At 39.0% G+C, this 20,096-nt stretch overlaps 1 protein-coding gene across 1 annotated transcript in view; it reads left to right on the top strand.

Annotated features, from left to right (window-relative positions):
- LOC123253664 (protocadherin-11 X-linked-like) overlaps positions 1 to 19,551 on the top strand; it is a 542,326-nt gene extending 522,775 nt beyond the window's left edge. Inside the window, 1 exon segment of the mRNA XM_044682822.1 lies at positions 19,079 to 19,551. Coding sequence (XP_044538757.1) covers positions 19,079 to 19,551 — 473 coding nt within the window.
- The last annotated feature ends 545 nt before the right edge of the window (positions 19,552 to 20,096 follow it).

The raw sequence follows: 20,096 nt of genomic DNA, 5'->3' as shown, positions 1-20,096 counted from the left end.
TTGATTAAAAACTTTAAATGAAAATATTTTCTAGTAATTTGATATCTAAGCTCTTATTTTCTGAGGGAGAATTATGACCTGAGGTAATTAGGAAGAGCCTCTCAAATAAAAGTTCTTAACGTGAGTTCCATGAACCTTTTGGATAACTTGATAACTAGATTTCAGTGTACCTGGTTTCCTTTGAGATCTTTGGTATTTTATTTTTTTCCATTTAAAAACATGATCCTGAGAAAGGGTCCAGTAGCCATACCACATTAACAAAGAGATCCATGACCCCAAAATGGTCGAGTCCTCTTGGTATCAAAGGAGACAGAGCCTCAGGAAGACCACCTTAGAGGAATTTCAAGTTTCCAAGAGGCGTGAGTGAGGATAATTCAGAAAAGGGGGGAGAGCTCAGGCAAAAGCATAGACTTGCTAGATGGAATGCTATTTAGAGGAAATAAAATGTAGACCATCTTGGCTAGAATGCAGAATCTCTAAGGGGAATCTTCTATCTGGGGCCTAAAAGAGATCCACTTGAGCCAGATTATGAAGGTCTTCAAAAGACAAACAGAGGACTTTGTTTTTCATCCAGAAGGCAATGGGAGCCCACCGAAGCTTCTTAAGCAAGGAGGTCACATGGTCATTTGTGTTTTAAGATTATAAATTTGGCAGCTGTGTGAAGGATTATTTTCATCAGAAGAGACTTAAGGCATGGAGCAGTGAGGTGCCAAAGACGACTTCAAGAGATTGACAACCTGGGCGAGTGGAACAATGGGAGTGCCCTTGACAGAAATGGGTTAGGAGGAAAGAAGGGCTTGAGGAGAACCAGATAATGAGTTCGGGTTTTTGATATGTTGCATTGGAGAAGTACAGAAGCCAGTTAGAAGTATCAGACTGGAGCCCAAGAGAGACTAGGACAAGGTACACAGATAAGAGAATTACTTGCATAGAAATGATACCCGGATGAATGCTGGCAATATCACTAGGGAAAAACTGTAGAGAAAGAATAGAAGGGGCAGCTGGGTAGCTCAGTGGAGTGAGAGCCAGGCCTAGAGACAGGAGGTCCTAGGTTCAAACCCAGCCTCAGCCACTTCCCAGCTGTGTGACCCTGGGCAAGTCACTTGACCCCCATTGCCCACCCTTACCAATCTTCCACCTATGAGACAATACACCGAAGTACAAGGGTTAAAAAAAAAAAAGAAAAAAAAAAGAGAAAGAATAGAAGACCCCAGACAAGGAGATAATGTGTCGTAGAAGAAAAAGTATTAGACTTGGGCACAGAAGAGCTCCATTCAAATTTTGTCCCTGAAGCTTGCTACCTGGGTGACCTTGGGCAAGTCTCTAAACCCCCCTTCAACCCATTTTCCTCATCTGTAAAATGAAGGTGTAGGACTTGATGGGTTTTGAGTTTTCTTCTACTTCTATATCTCTGATCCTAGGATGAATTGCTGAGATATACACACCAAGTTGGAGGGGGTGAAATATGGTGATGATCTTGCCAAGCGAACTAAGAAGCAGTGGTCAGAGAGATCAGGAGAAAAACTGATTATAGTGGCGTTTGGTAAAGCAAAGTTAGAGAGAGTGTCTAGGAAGGGGTGATGAGCAGTGTCTCATGTTGCAGAGAGGTCTACAAAGTTACACTGGGAAGGGAGGGGGAAGAAAAATAATTGGAAGACTCTAGAGAGGGTCATTTCAGTCAAGTGATCGAAATGGAAGCTAGCTTGTGAGGCCCCAAAAAAAGAGCGAAAAATGGGAAAGTGGAGGCAAAAATACGTACAACTCTAGGTGTTTGGGTGCAAAGGGAAGGAGAGGTGTAGGACAATAGTTTGTGGAAATGATAGGGTCATGTGAGGGTTGGTTGTTTTTTTTTTTTAATTTAAGTTGTAACCATTACTGTCAAGAAGGCTGGTGAAGGATTATGGGAAAGAAGTGAAGGATTATGGGAGGCAGGAGCAGCTACAGGAAAAGGGAATTCTAAAGCTCCTGCCTCACTCAATAGAAATTGGGTTTGAATGAGGCTGACCTGGGCAATTTGATAAGCAGGAGAGGATTGGAAAGAAGTCAGTCAATATACATTAATTAAGCACTTAGTATGTGGCAGGTACTTTGATAAGTGCAAGATTTCTTTTGCAGAAATATTTAGTTCATGTGCATTGGAAGATTTTAAAAATTATTATAGCAAAGATGACTATAGGAAAATAAAGAGCTTTGATTCCTCCTTACAGCCCCTGTATGATTATAGGTAATTAATCGGGATGTCACATCAGGAAGTACTTTAAACCCTTTTCATTTGAATATAAAAAATAAATAATCTTTGAGTACTCTCTAGTGCTGGTTGCATTTCCATTGATGACAGATGACATCTTTCTCCTTGTAAGTGCCTACAGAATGAAATGAATGTATTATTATTAATGAGTCATTGCTCCATCTGCTTGCAAAAATGAAAAAAAAACCCACAAGATTCTTAAGTCTGAGCAATTACAAATATAATTATTACCTTTCAAATGTCACTTATTTGGTCATCAGAATATTATTAGTTGAATATTATCCTTCCTCTCCGATTCTCACTTTCCTTTCCCCTAATGAAATGAGTGATCACATTTGGTAATTTTTCCAGGGGCAATCTGTAGAAGATTAACAAAGTAGGTAGCTATATAACAGCACAATGAAGAGTTGATATAAATCGATCTTTAATAATGCAGATCTGGATATGTTTCCTGAATGGAAAAGCCATCCTAAAAATAGCCTGTGTTAGAAGTAATAGAAATAGGGGCAGCTACTAGGCAGCTCAGTGGATACAGTGCCAGAAGGATCTGGGTTCCAATCTGGCCTCAGATACTTCCTAGCTATGTGACCCTGGGCGAGTCACTTACCCCCAGTCGTCTAGCCCTTGTCGCTCTTCAGCCCTAGGACTGATCATTAATATTGAGTTTTAACACAGAAGGTAAGTTTTTTTTTTTAAAAAAGAAGTGATAGAAATAAAAGCAACATGGATGGCAGCTTGTCTAGTGAGCAAAGGTCTGTCCAGCCTCAGGTGTACAATAGAAGAAGAAATCAAGTCCCAGGTATTATAAGGACAACGCTAATTGTTCCTTTCCTATCCTTAATGCATTTCCAAAATAACCCGGGCTCCTTTTTTTTTAAGAAGTGGTAAGGATATCCGGTATCTATAGACTTGTAGAAATCTGGCAGGTTTCTTATTGGTCAGTTTTGCTTATCTAATAAATTCATTATGTGCAGATTTAGACAACATCTACTATTACCAACAAGAGAGGCAGATGATTATATCTGGTTAACCCAAGAGGATAGATCGAATTCCCCAGAAGGCTAATCACCTCACTTAGTTCCAAGGTATTTACTGTATCCCTAAACCTGGAACAACCATTTTTCTCAAAGTTGTCTTATTGGGCCCAAGAAGAAGGGAGGGCCACAAGGAAGAAAGAATCTAAATGGGAGATTAAATCTACCATTCAGCTAATCTGTGTTAAGACTCAATATTAATGATCAGTCCTAGGGCTGAAGAAGAATTCCAAACACACACTCACTCCCTCCCGCTAGTGGATCAATATCACCATCTGGCTATAGCACAAATAGCCTGGGTAGAGAAATAGTAAGACAAAATTGTTCCAGTGACACTTGTAAAATCTCAAAAAATTCTAAGATTAGAAGCTAGCTACACAAGAAAAATTGTGCCCTGAAAAAAAGAATCTGTGTTCTAAATTGCTTTTGACACAAGCTGTAGAACTAGATCATTTTCCCTAAGTGAAGGAAGAAGATACTAATGATAAAGGAGCATAATTTTGAAGAAGAGTATTGATAGAAAATTCTCTGAATCATAGGACAAGTTTCAAATGTACTTTGTTTAATGTAGAATATCCTGTAAGTCACATGCCTAAGCAGTATTTTCTAGTCATCCATTTATTCTATGCTTTCAAAGGCCAACTGTGAAAGCATGGAAGTATTCCTTTTGAGAGTTTTCTCTACTGAAAGTTGCAAATTATCCTCAAAAGGAAAACTGTCTTTATCTTATATTCAAACTTGCCTCTATCTTTCCTCTTTCTCCCTGGGCTATGTAACCCCAACACTAAGAACTGGGATAAAGGACTGATGGTTTTATTTTATTTTATTTTTTATAATTGTAAAACATTAAAAAATTTTTTTTAATTTAATTTTTTTAGTTTTTATTTTGAATATTTTCCCCTAGTTACATATTTCATGTTCTTTCCCCTCTCCCCCAAATCCCCCAAACCCCCCTTAGCCAATGCACAATTCCACTGAGTTTTGCATGTATCATTGATTAAGCCCTAATTCCATCTTATTGATAGTTGGACTAGAGTTATCGTTTAGTATCTACATCCCTAATAATATCCCCATCAGCCTATGTCTTCATGCAGTTCTTTTTCTTGTGCATTTCTCCTCCCACAGTTCTTCCTCTGAATGTGGCTGGTTTTCTTTCTCATAAGTCCCTCAGCCTTACTCTGGATCCTTGCATTGCTGCTAGTAGAGAAGTCCGTTATGTTCTATTGTACCATAGTATATCAGTCTCTGTGTACAACGTTCTTCTGGCTCTGCTCCTTTCACTCTGCATCCATTCCTGGAGGTCATTCCAGTTCACATGGAATTCCTCCAGTTAGGAACTGGTGATTTTAAATAAGCTCTGCACTTAACCTATTTGCTTTTTGTCCTTGATGGAACTACATTGGCTCTCATCAAAAGTATAATTGATATTTGGGGCCACAATAACAGCTTAGGTAAATGGCTAGTTCCCATGATATGGACTGTGGACCCCCAAAAGTCAGAGATATTACAAGGACTCTATGTGAATACTCATGGGCCAGGATTGCCATTTTAAATATGTTCTCTAAAGATGCTAACAGTATGACTGCTTTCATATGAAAGATCCATGAATTTTTATAATATCAAAAAAGTTTTCATATTTGAAAAGTTTGGGCACTACTACCACAATCTATTTTGTACGTGTGTGTGTATATATACATATATATATATATATATGTGTGTGTGTGTATGTATACATATATATGCACATATAGACAAATATATTAAATATGCATATTATATGTGCAGAATGGAGGAGAGAGGCATTATTGAATGAGAAGAAGAGAGAAGGCTAGATTGCATTTAGAAATTACACAGTGCTTTTAGCAATCCTAAACTATTTATTGGCATAAAACCCACTTTTCAGAGAACACATTTTCTTATTGATTCTATACAGTTAGGAGTTTTGGAATGCCACAATGCTTGAAGAATCAAAATGACTGAACAGGTCAGTGCAAATAGACTGATGGGCACATAGAGGAAGCAGCTATTTGCATTGAGGACATAAACCAAAAAGTGGTTTAAGGAGTATATGTCATTTTATTTTATTTTTTGTAGATTGAAGCATACCATTCTTCACTTTATTTCCTCTATGAATTTATCTCTAGTGTAAGCAATGTGCTTCTTATTTCAAAACATGACAAACAGGAAAATATTTGTTATATGATAATATATGAGTGACCTATATAATATTACCTGCCTTCTTTTTAATTTTTTTTTACCAATTACATTTTTAACACATTTCCACACATTTTTTTAAGTTATATGATCGAATTTTTTTCCTTCCCTCCATTCCCTTCCTCCAAGGAATATATGACTTTAAGGAAAAATATGATCCTGGGGCAGCTGGGTGGCTCAGTGAATTGAGAGCTAGGTCTAGAGACAGGAGGTCCTGGGTTCAAATCTGACCTCAGACACTTCCCATCTGTGTGACCCTGGGCAAGTCCCTTAACCCCCATTGCCTAGCCCTTACCACTCTTCTGCCTTGGAGCCAATACTTAGTATTGATTCTAAGACAGAAAGTTAAGGGTTTAAAAACAAAAAAGAAAAGGCAATGCATGATCCGAGAAAGAGCTAGCTTAGTTACTTAGCTGGTGTAAGGAATAACAGATTTACAACCTGAATGCCTACAGTGCATCCTATGGAATGATTAAAGATCAAAAGGAAGACCTCCACCATAAAGGGTAAATCTGTGAAGGTCTAGTGGACAAGGTAGGCAGGAATATTGCCATATAATAAGGTATAGCTGAGCTGTGATCTCTACCAATGAGACTACAATGTGCGTGGGTTTTTTTTTTAAATGAAGTCACATTTTTTGTTTCTCTGCTGCTTCCCTTAAAATATAATAGCTTTATTTGGTAATGTCAGTCCCTCTATACAGTTGAGTTATTAGAACTTCTTTAATTTACTATGAAGAGAGCCATGTTTAAATGCAGAATACATTTCCTCTCGAGTTTGTGTGGGGGGACACACTTATATTTGTCTTTTGGCATCTTGTGCCAAATAATTCAAATATAAACTGTCTTTGGTGTGGATTTCAAGGTTGAAGTCATTAGAGATTGAATTAGATTCATTGCCTGTTCTTCTTAACCACTAACGCTTCTCTTTCCAAAACGGTGGGTAGCAGATTGAATATATAATATGCAAAACTCGTCTGTAACGTTGATTGCTATTTCTATAAAATTAAATTGAAAGAGAAAAACCCTATGTAACATTTATAGCCCACACAAGAGTTTTATATTAATAAAAGCAGACAATTATCTTTATCTTTTGCATAATGAAAAATAAGAATATAATTATACTAGTGTAAAAAAGCATATAGATGATCTTTTTTACTTGGAATGACCACTAAAACACGTAAAATACAGACACGCTAGGCTTTTTTTTCTTTTAACAAATGAAAATTTTATTTCTCTCTCTCAGAGGCAAATGGTTCACTAGCACTGGGAGGTAGAATCCCAGTAGATTTTGGGGTTTCCTTTGTTTTGTTTCTGTTTGTTCTAAAACTTGTATAGTGGATCTAAGTACTAAGGAGTGATAGAGTGAAAGTAAATGAGAATTTAAATGAAAATTGCATCTCCAAAATATTCATTCATTCCAACACAGAGGCCTAAGTGTTCCCTAACTATCTGTCTCCCTTTGGCTTTTCCCATCCCTTCAGTAGTTCACCTACTTCATAAAGTAGATTTTCAAGACAAAAAGACATTTATAATCTCCCCAAATTATGCTGAAATCAAATTCCTTTTGGAGACGAGGGTAAACTAGAATCACATATTTATTCATGTTCCTTCTACACTTAGAAATCCTAGTATGAAAATAATACAGAGCTTGGTTCTGAACAGCAGTAGCTGGGTACCTCCTTATTTCTTAAAATAAAATGGGACCACATCAAGGAGAAAGCCTTAACAGAAGAATAACTTCTTTTCCTGTTTGTCCATGTTCTTTAAATGGCCAAAGAGGGTGGTAGCCATTGTTTCTCTCTTCCTATTTATATACCACAAATGGGATCAGCCACTGGGAGAAAATGGTGATATAACCATAACGGAAATCCACAAAGATAGGTTTTAGAAAGACTGAAGTCCCCAGGTACAGTGCCTCCCCTAGGATACTTTCAGAACTTGGCACTAGTAGATTTGCATGTAGAGTCCCCAGGTGGGCAACTACCTTGATTTTCAAGGAGCATCTTGTACCCAGTCCTAACATAAGAGCTCTTAAACCCCCATTTTGCTTTCCATTAACAGTCAACCGGTAGACATAGCTAATTCTTTTTCTTTTTTTAATTTGAAATATTTATTTTAAATAAATAATGTAATAATTTTTACCTTCATTTTTTTATAATTTTTACAATTCCAAATTCTCTTCTACCATTCCATTCCACCCTCCCTCATTGAGAAAGAAGCAATTGGAGAAAGGTTATACATGTGCAGTCGTGCAAAATATATTTCCTTATTTTTCATTTTGTGAAAGAAAACATTAAAAAAAATCACAGAACAAAAACAGTATGCTTTGATCTACGTTCAGATTCCATCGGTTCTTTCTCTGAAGGAGGATAGCATTTTTCATCATAGGTCCTTCAGCATTGTCTTTAGTCTTTGTATACTCAGACTAGCTAAGTCATTCGCAGTGGATCAGTGAACAATATTGCATAGCTAACTCTTGTTTTTACTATTTTTACTCTTCTTATTGCTATTCTTACTCCTACATTTACTATGATGGCATAGAAAAAGTAGTGACTATAAAATATTTCTCTACCCTTTCCCCAAAAAGCCCAGGACTCATTCTCTTCTATAGCATTTATATGGAAAATGGGCACAGACTAAGAGTCAAGTGTAATTGATCCACATTGATCCATGGTTCTGGAACTGATGTCCTTTCTCTTTGAATGGAGTCTTGAACACGGTGTTTCTGGCAAGCAATTAGCTTAGTTGGGCACCCAGTGTCGGCTTCCCTCCACGGTTTGACTCTCTTGAGTTTATAGCCAGCTTTCTTTTCTGCTGCAAGAAATACTACTCTTTGAGCCTGCATTCTCCATTGAATGAATATTTCTTGTATGTTACATCAGGAAGGTGTATCTGTGCTCCCTCGACTGTGCCCCAAACTCTTTCAAACTAATTCTCCAATAAGAAATTTTCCTGGGAAATTACCTCTGCTGGTTGGCACCGTAGCTGATGTGGGCGGATGGTGTGAAGAGACTAAACCCATCCCTGGCTTAGTCTCTGAAAAATAGTCATCCGGTAGCCAGGTAGGTTCCAGTGATAAGCTTCTCCAAACTTATTCAAGCTGGGCCTCAAGAGCTTGGAGCGTGTCAGAGACCCTAAAAGTTTGGTTTAGGACCTATTCAGAGCTTCTACTCTGTAGGTATAGTTTTCAGGACTCCAGGGTCACCTCCATTCCTTAATGAGAAATCAGAGGACTTTATGAAGGAACCCTTCAGTTACTCATGACTTTTAAGTTCCATGAACTTCAACATCAATCTTCGTTTCATATATTTAATTGTACTAATTCTATTTTCATTCCATTTCCAAAATAAATTAGAATAATGACGTGATTCTCATTTCATTCTTCCTATACTTCTGTTTATGGTATTAGTTGATAATTTGATATATAAGAACCAACCAGTAAACCTTTGGAACTTTAAAATTTTTTATCCTTTTTAACCCTAATCCTTTTTAACCATTTTTTTAACCATCAACCAAAGTCAAAGATTCACGTGTACAATCTACAGTCAATTTTTAGAGCTTGCAAGGAAATATCAGCCTATTAGTTCTTGGTTAAACAAGCAATTGACCTTAATTGACTATACATCCGTCCACTGGATGATAATGGATTCTTAATTTAAACATATACATATATACTTTTTGTGTATATAAGTATGTATAGATACAAACATACATGCTTTGGAGTGGATAGAGTTGCTAAATCCTTTTCTGTCATTTTGACACTTTATGACCCTATTTGGGGTTTTGGCAGAGATACTGGAGTGGTTTGCCATTTCCTTTTCCAGTTCATTCCACAGATAAGGAAACTGAGGCAAACAGATTTGCCCAGATTTGCCACAACCATTAAGTGTCTGAGGTCAGATTTGAACTCAAGAAAAGAAGTCTTCTTTACTCTGGGCCTGGCACTCTATCCATTGTGCCAACTTGCTGTCTCTAATGCATAGATAGCCTCTAATCCAGAAAGGCCTGGGTTAAAGTCCCATCTCTGACACGTCCTAGCCGTATGACCATGAAGAAGTCACCTAACTTCCCAGTGCTCTCCACATTTCTCTAAGTAAGAACATGGATCATGTGACCATGGAAATTTTTTCTAAAAAAGAAAATTAAATAGTCCAAATATATATAAATTGCAGACGAGGTGCTGAGTGGTAGAGGTAATTTCTTCTCTTAGAAGTTCCCTATGCTAATGAAATCACAGGTCTAGTCCCTATCATTTTTCCCCTCTTATTTTTCTCTCTCTCTCTTTTTTTAATTTTAAACCCTTTAACTTCTGTGTATTGACTTATAAGTGGAAGAGTGGTAAGGGTAGGCAATGGGGGTCAAGTGACTTGCCCAGGGTCACACAGCTGGGAAGTGTCTGAGGCCGAATTTGAACCTAGGACCTCCCGTCTCCAGGCCTGGCTCTCAATCCACTGAGCTACCCAGCTGCCCCCCCTCTTATTTTTCTAATGAAGTCCTTGCATCTGATTGAAATTTGCTAATGACTCAGTTCATAAACTGCTCACACAAATGCTAGAGAACTTATTTTATGCCGTCTCATTTGAATTTTTCAAATATAATACTTGATGGGAAATGTTTTTCTGGTAAATAGACTCAAAATATTGTTTAATATCAATGCATGGCTGTAAAGACAGTTATCCCTTCCACATCGCAGGGCCAGGGGCACAGCGCCCTGATGATCTGGAAAATCCATGTAAAATTTTTTGGCCCTCCTTTCACACTTTTTTTTTCTTTTATGGGGTGTTTTAAGTGCCTTATTATAAATCTTAGGTTAAGTATGCATTTCTGAGCCTCTAAACTTTTGCTGGGTTGTTTGCTGGCCTTCACATAGCATCTGTGGCTTCTGCAAAACTCCCTCCAGAATTCCCATTTAATTTCTTACGCCAACTTAAGATATCCACTTAAACCGCAACAGAAAAAGTCGTACGGTGGAAGGGATAACTGTATGTGTGTTCTTTTAGGGAGGGATTTTCTTATAAAGCAACTTAACAGTGGCATCTTGAATGTAAAGGGAAATTTAAATAATTGTCACAATATTGATTTATAAGGGCTTATAAAATTCGGCTCACATGGCAGGATAATGTAGGGATTCAGAGCTGGTACTGTAAACCCTCTACAGTCTACTGAAGTGAAAAGAATGTGTTCAAGAGTGATGCGCAACTTGTTAGCCCAATGATTTCCTGCACACACAGCTGTGTCCCAGTTTTGCCAGTGAATAAGTATGGGTTTTCTGCTTAGTCTAGGAGCAGTAATGATTATCCAGCCCACTTAGTTAGCACAAAAAGGCAAGGATTATTGGATGAAAGGCATCAGTTACACTTGCTGGCCATTAATAACTCTATAAGCTTTTATGGAATCTATGGCCTTGGACCAAAAAGCTCTCTTCCTCATCACCCGAAATAAGAGTGTTCATCCTATCAGACACCCCATAAGCATCAGCTTTTTTAGCAAGCTGAAAAGCAGCCTCAAACCCTTTTCTTATGTTTTTAAGCTTTGCCCTTCAGGAAATCCCAGCTTCAGGCTGCAAATATAACTCTCCCACCCAAGGGACTCGCGAAAGTAGCCGAAAGCTTTTGTCCTTCAGACTTCTTTTAAAAGCCAAATCTTTCTTCTATGTGAAAACTGTATCTATACAGGACCTCAAATCAAACTTCTGCTCATCATGCAGATAAATGATTGGTAAACTGTCCAGTGAGAATCTTCTTTTGTGATCTAATTGTAATTAGTCTCCATCTTTATTAACGTGCATGATTAGCCAAGGGTATGCCATATAACCCAGGCGTCAGCAACGTATCACTCTCAAACCATATCTGGCTCTTTCGAGGGCCAGATACAGCTCTTTCTGCAGGAGCCAGAACGTGCGTATTTTTTTCAGGCGCTGTTACAGGAGCGGCACTGTGAGCACTGCACGGCTCTCACGGAATGACATTTTAAAAAATGTGACGTTTATGGCTCTCAGGGCCAAAAAAGTTGCCAGCCCCTGATATAACCAATGCTTTTCCTGGAAGAGGCTATCTCTTCAGTTCTCCTCTGCCCCACCTTTGATCACTAATGAAAGAAAAGCTTCAGAGAACTTTGTAGTTCTAGTAAAATCATATTCAGAAACCACCCGCAGTCATTCTTTCCAAGACTGGTGCCCTGCTTCACTTGCCTTAGTAGTACTTGAAAGAGACTTGGAGACATCTACACATTTTTATTCTAGGTCATTTCCAGATCATGACATTGAGACACAGAGAGTCCCTTCATTGAGTCATTCACGCCACATTGACCTAACTTAGTAACATCACTGACAAGTAGAATATAGGCTTCCTGATGAATAGCCCATAGACATATGGGGAATCATTTCACTGAATCATAATATTTTAACGCCAGAAGAAGGGACCTTTTGGAAATTATCTAGTTCATGAATAATATAATGCTATTCTCATTCAGCCTTTCTTCAATATTCCATCTGAAGGTCCCTTCTGATGGGAAAGTGTTTGAACATACTATCGGGTTTGGGAATCAGTGTGCATGTCATTTATTGATAACTACTAACTGTGATGAAACCAAGTCTGATTTCTACTTCTGCACTGTCTTAGGAATATCTTAGCATTGAATTTTTGATAAGCAACACCTTATGTATATTCACATCTTTTCTTAATAGCCGTTCTTATTCCTTTCGCTCAGAAGAAGGATCAGAAACTTTGATTTAACTAAGAATATGGCAGGAAAAGTGTGTTTCTAGGTCATATTCAGAAAATATCTCATAAAAACTAACATGTATTATTATAGTAACACAAGCAATTCTATCTTCATGTACGCCTTTTTTGATCATTTTTCTATCAAAAGAGGGAAGAGAATTGAGCTTGTTGTTTAAAAGCAGATCTCCTGATTTTTCCATGTTTCATGTAAGCCCACAGCAGGAGAAAATAAAAGGCTGAACTTCAAGTTCATGTTCTAATGGGTCATATCTTTTCATTCTGAACAATTCTTATTAATGTTCTTCCATCGTACTTCTGTGGGAGATTTTCCCATTGTGGTGGAAGGTGTCCCATTAGACCTTTTTACATTTCCTAGGGATTAGTGGAATACTTGGTCTAAGCTTCTTTTATCCCTCACTCTTCCCAGAAGACCTAATCTGCATTTCTCATCTGATATTTCCTTAACGATTATATAAATGGAGATTTTGAACTTTGGACTTCATTCCCCAGAAGTCCCTTAGTGTTTCTCAAAATGCTCTTCAATTTCTCCTGTGCCTCTACTTTTGTGTGGTCGCATTATTGTTTTATAAGTTCTGTAGCTCCTCCCCTCTTGCTCTCTTCTTCATGCGGATGGCTGAAGTTAGTTTAGCACTTTTTTCACTCTAGTTTTTTGTTAGTTTGTTATTAATGAAGCTATAAAATATAATACTTGGTTATTGAATATTATTTTTCATCTTTACATGATATAACTCTAATGCTAATTCTTGTACGAAGGTCATCACTGCATATTTGATACAGGCTTGTAGCCATCATGGGATGATGGATCATAGGCTTCTAGAGCTAGACTTGAAAAAGCCCTCAGAGGTCATGCAGTTCAACTCCTTCATTTTATAGAAGAGAAAACTGAGGCCCCAAAAGGTGAAATGACTTGTCCAAGGTTCATAAGTATAAGTGACGAAGCCAAGATTTGAATGCAGATGCCCCATCATTGCCCTATAGATAATGTAAACCTCTTAAGGATGGGCATATAGTAGGCATTTAAGAAATGCATGGTGATCGAGGCTTGGTAAACTGATTCCTCAGGGCTTACAGTATCCCAAGTTTTGCAATCATCCAACATTGCCAGGAGAATGTTTGTAAAAGATAGGCTTTGGGACAAGGGAGCAGATTTGGAGTTTGCTAAAAACAAAACCAAAAGCTAACCACTGTGCAAGTTTTCTGATGAGATCTGATCTGCCTTTTCCCCCTCCTACTCATTTCTGGGCCTACTTCCACCAGAAGTACCTTGACTGAAAAAGGAAGTTGATATTTGTGTCAGCCCAATTTTTTTTTCCTCTGTCAGGAATGTGGTTGAAGATCTGACTTCAGCTAAAGCTTTAATGTTCCTGTTGAGTAATAGGACATGGTGCAGTTACCAATGGTCTTAAAGGCCACAAGAACCTTAGAGATGTTTTATGTTCCAGAGTGAAAAGTAACCCCCCCTCAAAAAATCATATATTTTCCCCAACTCTCCCCCCAACAATCCTTCCAGTGACCCAGATTTATAGTCTCCTTCACCCCACGTAGCCAACTAATTGACGGATCTTAGCATGTCTACCTCCACAGTTCTTGTTCTCACTATCTCTGTCTCTCTGCCTCTCTCTGATTCTTTGTGTGTCTCTGTTTTTCTCTCTGTGTGTGTCTCTCTCTTTCTCTCTCATTCACAGCCTCCACCTTAGATGAGGCCCCTATTGCCTCCCACCTGAACTATGGCAGTAGCTTCCTATTTGGAAGCTGATCCCTGAAGTCTCTCCCCTCTCCCATGTGTCCTTCATACATAGCTACAGAGTGATTGTCCTAATAATGAACAACCGTGACCTTTTCACTCCCCTGCTCAGCAAACTTTAGTGGCTCCCTTATCTCTAAAATAAAGAGCAAACTCTGGCCTTTCACAACCTGGTCTGCTCCAATCTATCTCTCTGGCTTTATGATACATGACACACTTTCCCAAACTCTACAGTGGGGTTAAGCTGGCCGGCCTTCCCGCCATTATCACATGTGACACCCCATCTCCCATCTTGTCACTTATGTTTGGAACATACCGCTTCCTTATCTCTCCTTCTTGGAATTTCTGGTTTGGTGTTAGTGCCTCCTCCAAAGAAGAGTTTTGTATTTTGTATATACTTGTACGTGTATAAAAGTTCATCGCATCATTGTTACATTCTTTGCGTTTGTGTCCTGAGCAGCTAGCACAGTGCCTGGTAGATGTGAGGAACTTGGGGCACCCGGAACAGTTAGCCGAGAAAAAGACAGTTATTTGCTTGGCATCACCCAGACAAAAACCAAGTTTGTTTTGCCAATATTGGTATTGGATGTAGTAAGAGAGCTGGCTTCAGAGTTAGGAATACTTGGCATTAAGTCCTGCCTGCGATTCATTTTGACTAGCAGTTCCCTTAATCCTCAGTGCCCTGGGCTACTCTCTTGAGGTAGTGTGAATAGGTGCCAAACTGTTTTAGTGGAATAAGTGCCTCACCTGAAGCCTCCTAAACTGAACAAATAACATACCTAGTAAGAGAGAGAAGGAAGGAAGGAAGGAAGGAAGGAAGGAAGGAAGGAAGGAAGTCAATCCAAGAATGAGTATCTTGAAAGTTGTTGGGGAGCGTTTAATGGAAAGAAGGGTTGAAGAATAAGTCTTTTCTTCAGTGAATAGTATATCTTTTTTCCTTCTGCCCTAGGAGACTATAATCTCGTTAGGGGCAAGGACTGTATCATTTTTATTTGTCTTTTCCCTAATGTCTAGCATAATACCATATCTGAAGTGCAAGAATTAGAGTGATTTGAACTGACCCTGGAAAGGCAGATTGGAAGACTATTGCAAAGAGCTCTAAATGCCACACAGAAGTTTCTATACTAGAAACAATACCGAGCCATTGAATGTTATGTGGTCAGAATTCCATTTTAAGAATATTAATTCATCACCTATAAAGAAGATGGAGATGAGAGAGACTAGAAAGCAGGAAAAATAGTTAAGAGGCTATTGTAATTGTCTAGGTGAGATGAGGTGACAACCTGAATTGGGGTAGAAGCTTCCGGAAATTGAGAGAAGAGGATTTCTGAGGGTGAAGCCAAGATCACTTTTCCTCCAAACTACTTTAAAATAATGCCTCAAATCAAATTCTGGAGCAGCAGAACCAACTAAAGGTCAGGGTATGACGTCATTCCAGCCCAAGACAACATAGGAGGTTGGAGAGATCGATGACACAGGGAAGAGCCCACGTGAAAGAAACACCAGTTTTGTGATTAAGTGGTGATGACAGAAGTAGCAGTAGCAGCTTTGAAAATTCCGAAGTCAGTGATGGTAAAGAGACATGGAAACTTGTCAGAAAAAGCTTAGAGGGTACCCCATTCTAGCACCAGATGTAGGACCAGAAGCTGTTTGCCAACTCCATTACCTATACCCACTTCTGGGTTCAGGGGCAGAGCGAAACACTTTCAGTCAAGAGAGAGTACAGAATACCTCTGGCCCCAAGGGACCAGGGACATTAAGGAACAAGATCATTGCCAGTCCTATGGGAGAAGGGGCCCTGAAAGTTGTTGGGGGTTTTTTTATTGGAAATTATCTATATATCACAAAGAACATATGCTATGAGTACTTGAGATTAATACCAAGAATTGAAGGCTGGTTAAATATTAGGAAAACTGTTAGCCTGATTGATTATCAATAATAACACAAATCATACCTCAGTAGATGCAGAAAAAGCCTTTGACAAGATAAAAGACCCATTCCTATTTTAAAAAACACACTAGGAAGCATAAAGATCAATGGAGCCTTTCTTAAAATGATGTTGTTGTATATGTCTAAAGCCACAATCAAACATTATCTATAACAAGGATAAATTTGAAGCCCTCACGGCGAAGTTGGGAGTGAAGCAAGGAGATGTACATTATCATCACTATTATTCAACATTGTACGAGAAATTATAGCTATGATGAGACAAGAAAAAGAAATTGAAACAATAAAAATAGGCGATGAGGAAACAAAACCATCACTGTTTACAGATGATATGAAGGGTTATTTAGAGAAGCCTAGAGAATCCACTAAAAAACAAAACAAAACTAACTGAAACAATTAACAAACAATAAAATCTACTTGCTCCCTATTACTTCCAGGACCAGATATCAAATGCTCCATTTGGCATTTAAAGACCTTTCCAAGCCAGGTTATTCCTATCTTTCCACATAATGCACAGTCCAGTGACCCTCCTTCTTTTTGTTCCTTGAACGTACTTCATCTCTTGACTGCTCCTTTTGTATTAGGTATCCCTGATGTCTGGAATTCTGTCTCTCCTTAAATCTGCCTCCTGGCTCTCTTAACTTTTTTCAAGATTCTACTTTCTAGGTCCCAGTTTCCACTACCACTTGCTAGTGCCTTCCCACCGAGATGGTCTTTTATTTATTCTTTGTAGATCTTGTATCTACCTGATTATTTGCATGTTGTCCTCCCTATTCGAAATATTAACTTTTTTTAGGAATAGGACTGTGCTTTCATCTTTTTGATAAGCTTAGCACAGGGCTTGACACATACTGAGCACTTACTAAATGTTTGTTGACTAAGTGTTGATTTGGATCTCTGGTCTCACAGACTGCTAGTTTGGAGATTATGCCCAGAGTCATTTCTTGTGGTTAAGATCCCTCGAGATGAAGTTGTTTTCATAGTGGACCTCATGTCTTTGCTTTTCAAAATGAAATGACCCAAATGTCCCATGAAACTGTTTATATGTATATGCTTTTTTAGAAAATACTCCTTCTAATCTCAAGTTTCATTTACTGTGAGAATCGTTCATACCCTCATAGACTGATAATTGGTGATATAGCTACAATTGTTCTAATTAGATCAGGTACCACTCAGAGACACTTTCTCCATTTGAGTTTGTATTTATATGTATATATATATATATATCAACTCTGCTTAAGATGCTTTTAAAAAGACATTTGATTTTTTTTCTTTTACATCAACTAATATTGTTTTAGGCCAAAACAAAAGCTGCTCTGCCAATGTGGCTATATGTTACTGGTTTATTTTGGATTGTATAAGTCTCTCAATCTCTATAAAAATATAGTTTAATAAATTAGACCAGTGATTCCCCAAAGTGGGTGCCACTGCCCCCTGGTGGGTGCTACAGGGATCCAGGGGGACAGTGATGGCCACAGGTGTATTTGGGGACAGTGAATAACTGTTAGGGGGCGGTGATAGTATGTGACAGGGGGCGCTAAGTCATATTTTTTCTGGAAAGGGGGCGGTAGGCCAAAAAAGTTTGGGAACCACTGAATTAAGAGGATAGGTTGCTTTAAGTTACCACTTTGTTATCTTTGGTTTAAGCTGGATTGTTTACGGTCTTTCTGAATCAACATAGATATATAGTGAGTGGATCCTTGCAAAGGACACCAGTAGCAGTAGCATCCTCAGGGCAGCTGCCTCTGATATTTTCTCTTATCTTTTCATTTGTTTGTCTTTTGCAAATTAGATTCTAAGCGCCTAGAGAGCAGGAGGTATTCCTTATTGCCTCTAGATTTCCACAGACTACCTTCCCAGTACCCAGTACTCTCCACAATAGCATTTTAGGAAACTTAAGGTACTATATGAATTGTCAGCATTACATGCTACTGACAGACCTTTGAAATAAAAACATCTACAAAAACTGGATTTTGTACTCAAAAAAGTAGAAGGGGGAAATGGTGCGTTAAAAAGGGAAAATGGGGGCAGCTGGGTAGCTCAGAGGATTGAGAGGCAGGTCTAGAGACAGGAGGTCCTAGGTTCAAATATGACCTCAGACACTTCCCAGCTGTGTGACCCTGGTCAAGTCACTTGACCCCCATTGCCTAGCCCTTACCACTCTTCTGCCTTGGAGCCAATACTCAGTATTGTGAGATGAGGGTTTAAAAAAAATGAGAATGCAGTCTGGCTATGATTGGCCTCTGCTTTCAGCTTCATTTTGCATACCAGTCAACCAGTAAACATTTATTGCATTCCTACTATTTACCAGGCACTTTGCTTAAGCACTAGGGCTGCAAGATGAAGGGAAAGACAGTCCCTGCACTCAAGGTGCTTATAATTGAAAGGATTATATAAGCTAAAGGCATACATCATCCTATGATTGTGTATTACATATGCTATATATTACATTATTATCCAATCTAGTGCCACATAGTAAAAATCAGTTATCTGGATAATTAAAGCAAAAGGAAACCATTTTTCTTCAGTTATCTGGATGAATTCTTTGGGCTTGAATTATATAAGTAACTGTCTGTGTTTTCTCTTGACTCGATTTGCATTTCTGAAAATCAGTCAGTGCCCCGCTTTCCAAAATACTGCCACATTTTCTTCTGTTATCTCAAGTAGTGCAGTAAAACGTGTATAGCATTCTTCAAGTAGGCTTCATTGTAATCCACTTTCATTTCTCTCCAGAGCCAGACTGAGATAGTTTTCTGATGTTTTTTTGTTTTTTTTTTTAACCCTCACCTTCCTTCTTGGAGTATCTGGTGTATTGGCTCCAAGGTGGAAGAGTGGTAAAGGTGGGCAATCGGGGTCAAGTGACTTGCCCAGGGTCACACAGCTGGGAAGTGGCTGAGGCTGGATTTGAACCTAGGACCTCCCGTCTCTAGGCCTGACTCTCAATCCACTGAGCTACCCAGCTGCCCCCCAATGATTGGGTTTTATGCTAATTTTAATATATTATTCATGTTTAATTATGATAATTTAATTATGCTAATTAACTTTGCCATGCTTTCGCTTTTATCGCCAACATTGTCTTCAGTGGGTCTTCTTCTAAGTGGAGATGATAACATTTGCTTTCTTTTTTTTTCTTCTCTCTTTTCCAGCTGCCGAAGTAACCGTGCAGCCCACCCTCGAAGAAGCCTCTGACAACTGCACCCAAGAATGCTTTATTCTTGGCCATTCTGACTCCTGCTGGATGCCTGCTGCGCTGCCCCAGTATCAGCAGCCGCGGTCTCCGGAGCCTCCTGCCGTGATTCGCCACAGCCCTCCGGCTTCACATCTGATCACAACCACAGTGTTATGTCATAATCCTCCCCAGCCCCAGGCTGCTGCCATTTGCCCCAGTCCTCCTCAGGCACAGAGGCTAGAATTGGGGCATGGTGCAAGGCCTGAAGAAAGGGGCGCTACAGGGGGACTCTTTGCACAGGATGACTCTCTTCAGGGCCGGAGAAGCGGTCCCAGAGGCCTGTTTTGCACAGCTGAGCACGATAACTCAATCAAAGTAATTCCTATGATGACCTTCCCTCCTGGCCGGGCTCGACGGGAGTTTCCTAAAGTTGAAGAGAATCCCATGTAAGGCCCCCGCAGCTAAGCTTAGCTGTTTCAGACTTCAGCAGTGAGTGTACATAATCAAAGCGTAAGAACTGAAATACATGCCTATTAAGAACTGTTCACCTTGTATATATGTAAATAGAAACTAAAACCGGAATTAATTTCAAGAGCTAGAGCTAGATCCCTAGTTTGACGGAAATTTGAATCAAATATGGAGGAACAAAAGTCAAGAAATAATATTTTCCAGTGTTAAAAGGGCTATTGTGACAGAGGAAAGCTGTGTGGTTTCAGCAGTTTCTGAATGCAGCTGAAATTTCTGCCTCGGTATGTGAATTCTCCCAGCTTACTCACATGCCTTTTCAAAATCGACATAAGCGAGACCACAAAAGCAAGCGCAATTTGCCCTTTAATGCACCACTGCTTAGCGGATACCGCACTGTGGCCCCAAACAGGCTACTGGATTTCCAAAGGGACTTTTGTCTTTTTTTTTTTTTTTTCTTTTTCAGATTTCCCTTCCTAGTTTAATGTAAGCTATATCAAGACTCATTGCAGCTGTCATTGTTTAGCCAT

The sequence above is a fragment of the Gracilinanus agilis genome, chromosome X, assembly GCF_016433145.1.
Source record: "Gracilinanus agilis isolate LMUSP501 chromosome X, AgileGrace, whole genome shotgun sequence".
NCBI classification, from domain to species: domain Eukaryota; kingdom Metazoa; phylum Chordata; class Mammalia; order Didelphimorphia; family Didelphidae; genus Gracilinanus; species Gracilinanus agilis.
The sequence above is the reverse complement of the archived record's forward strand: the minus strand, read 5'-3'. Positions and strand labels throughout refer to the sequence as shown.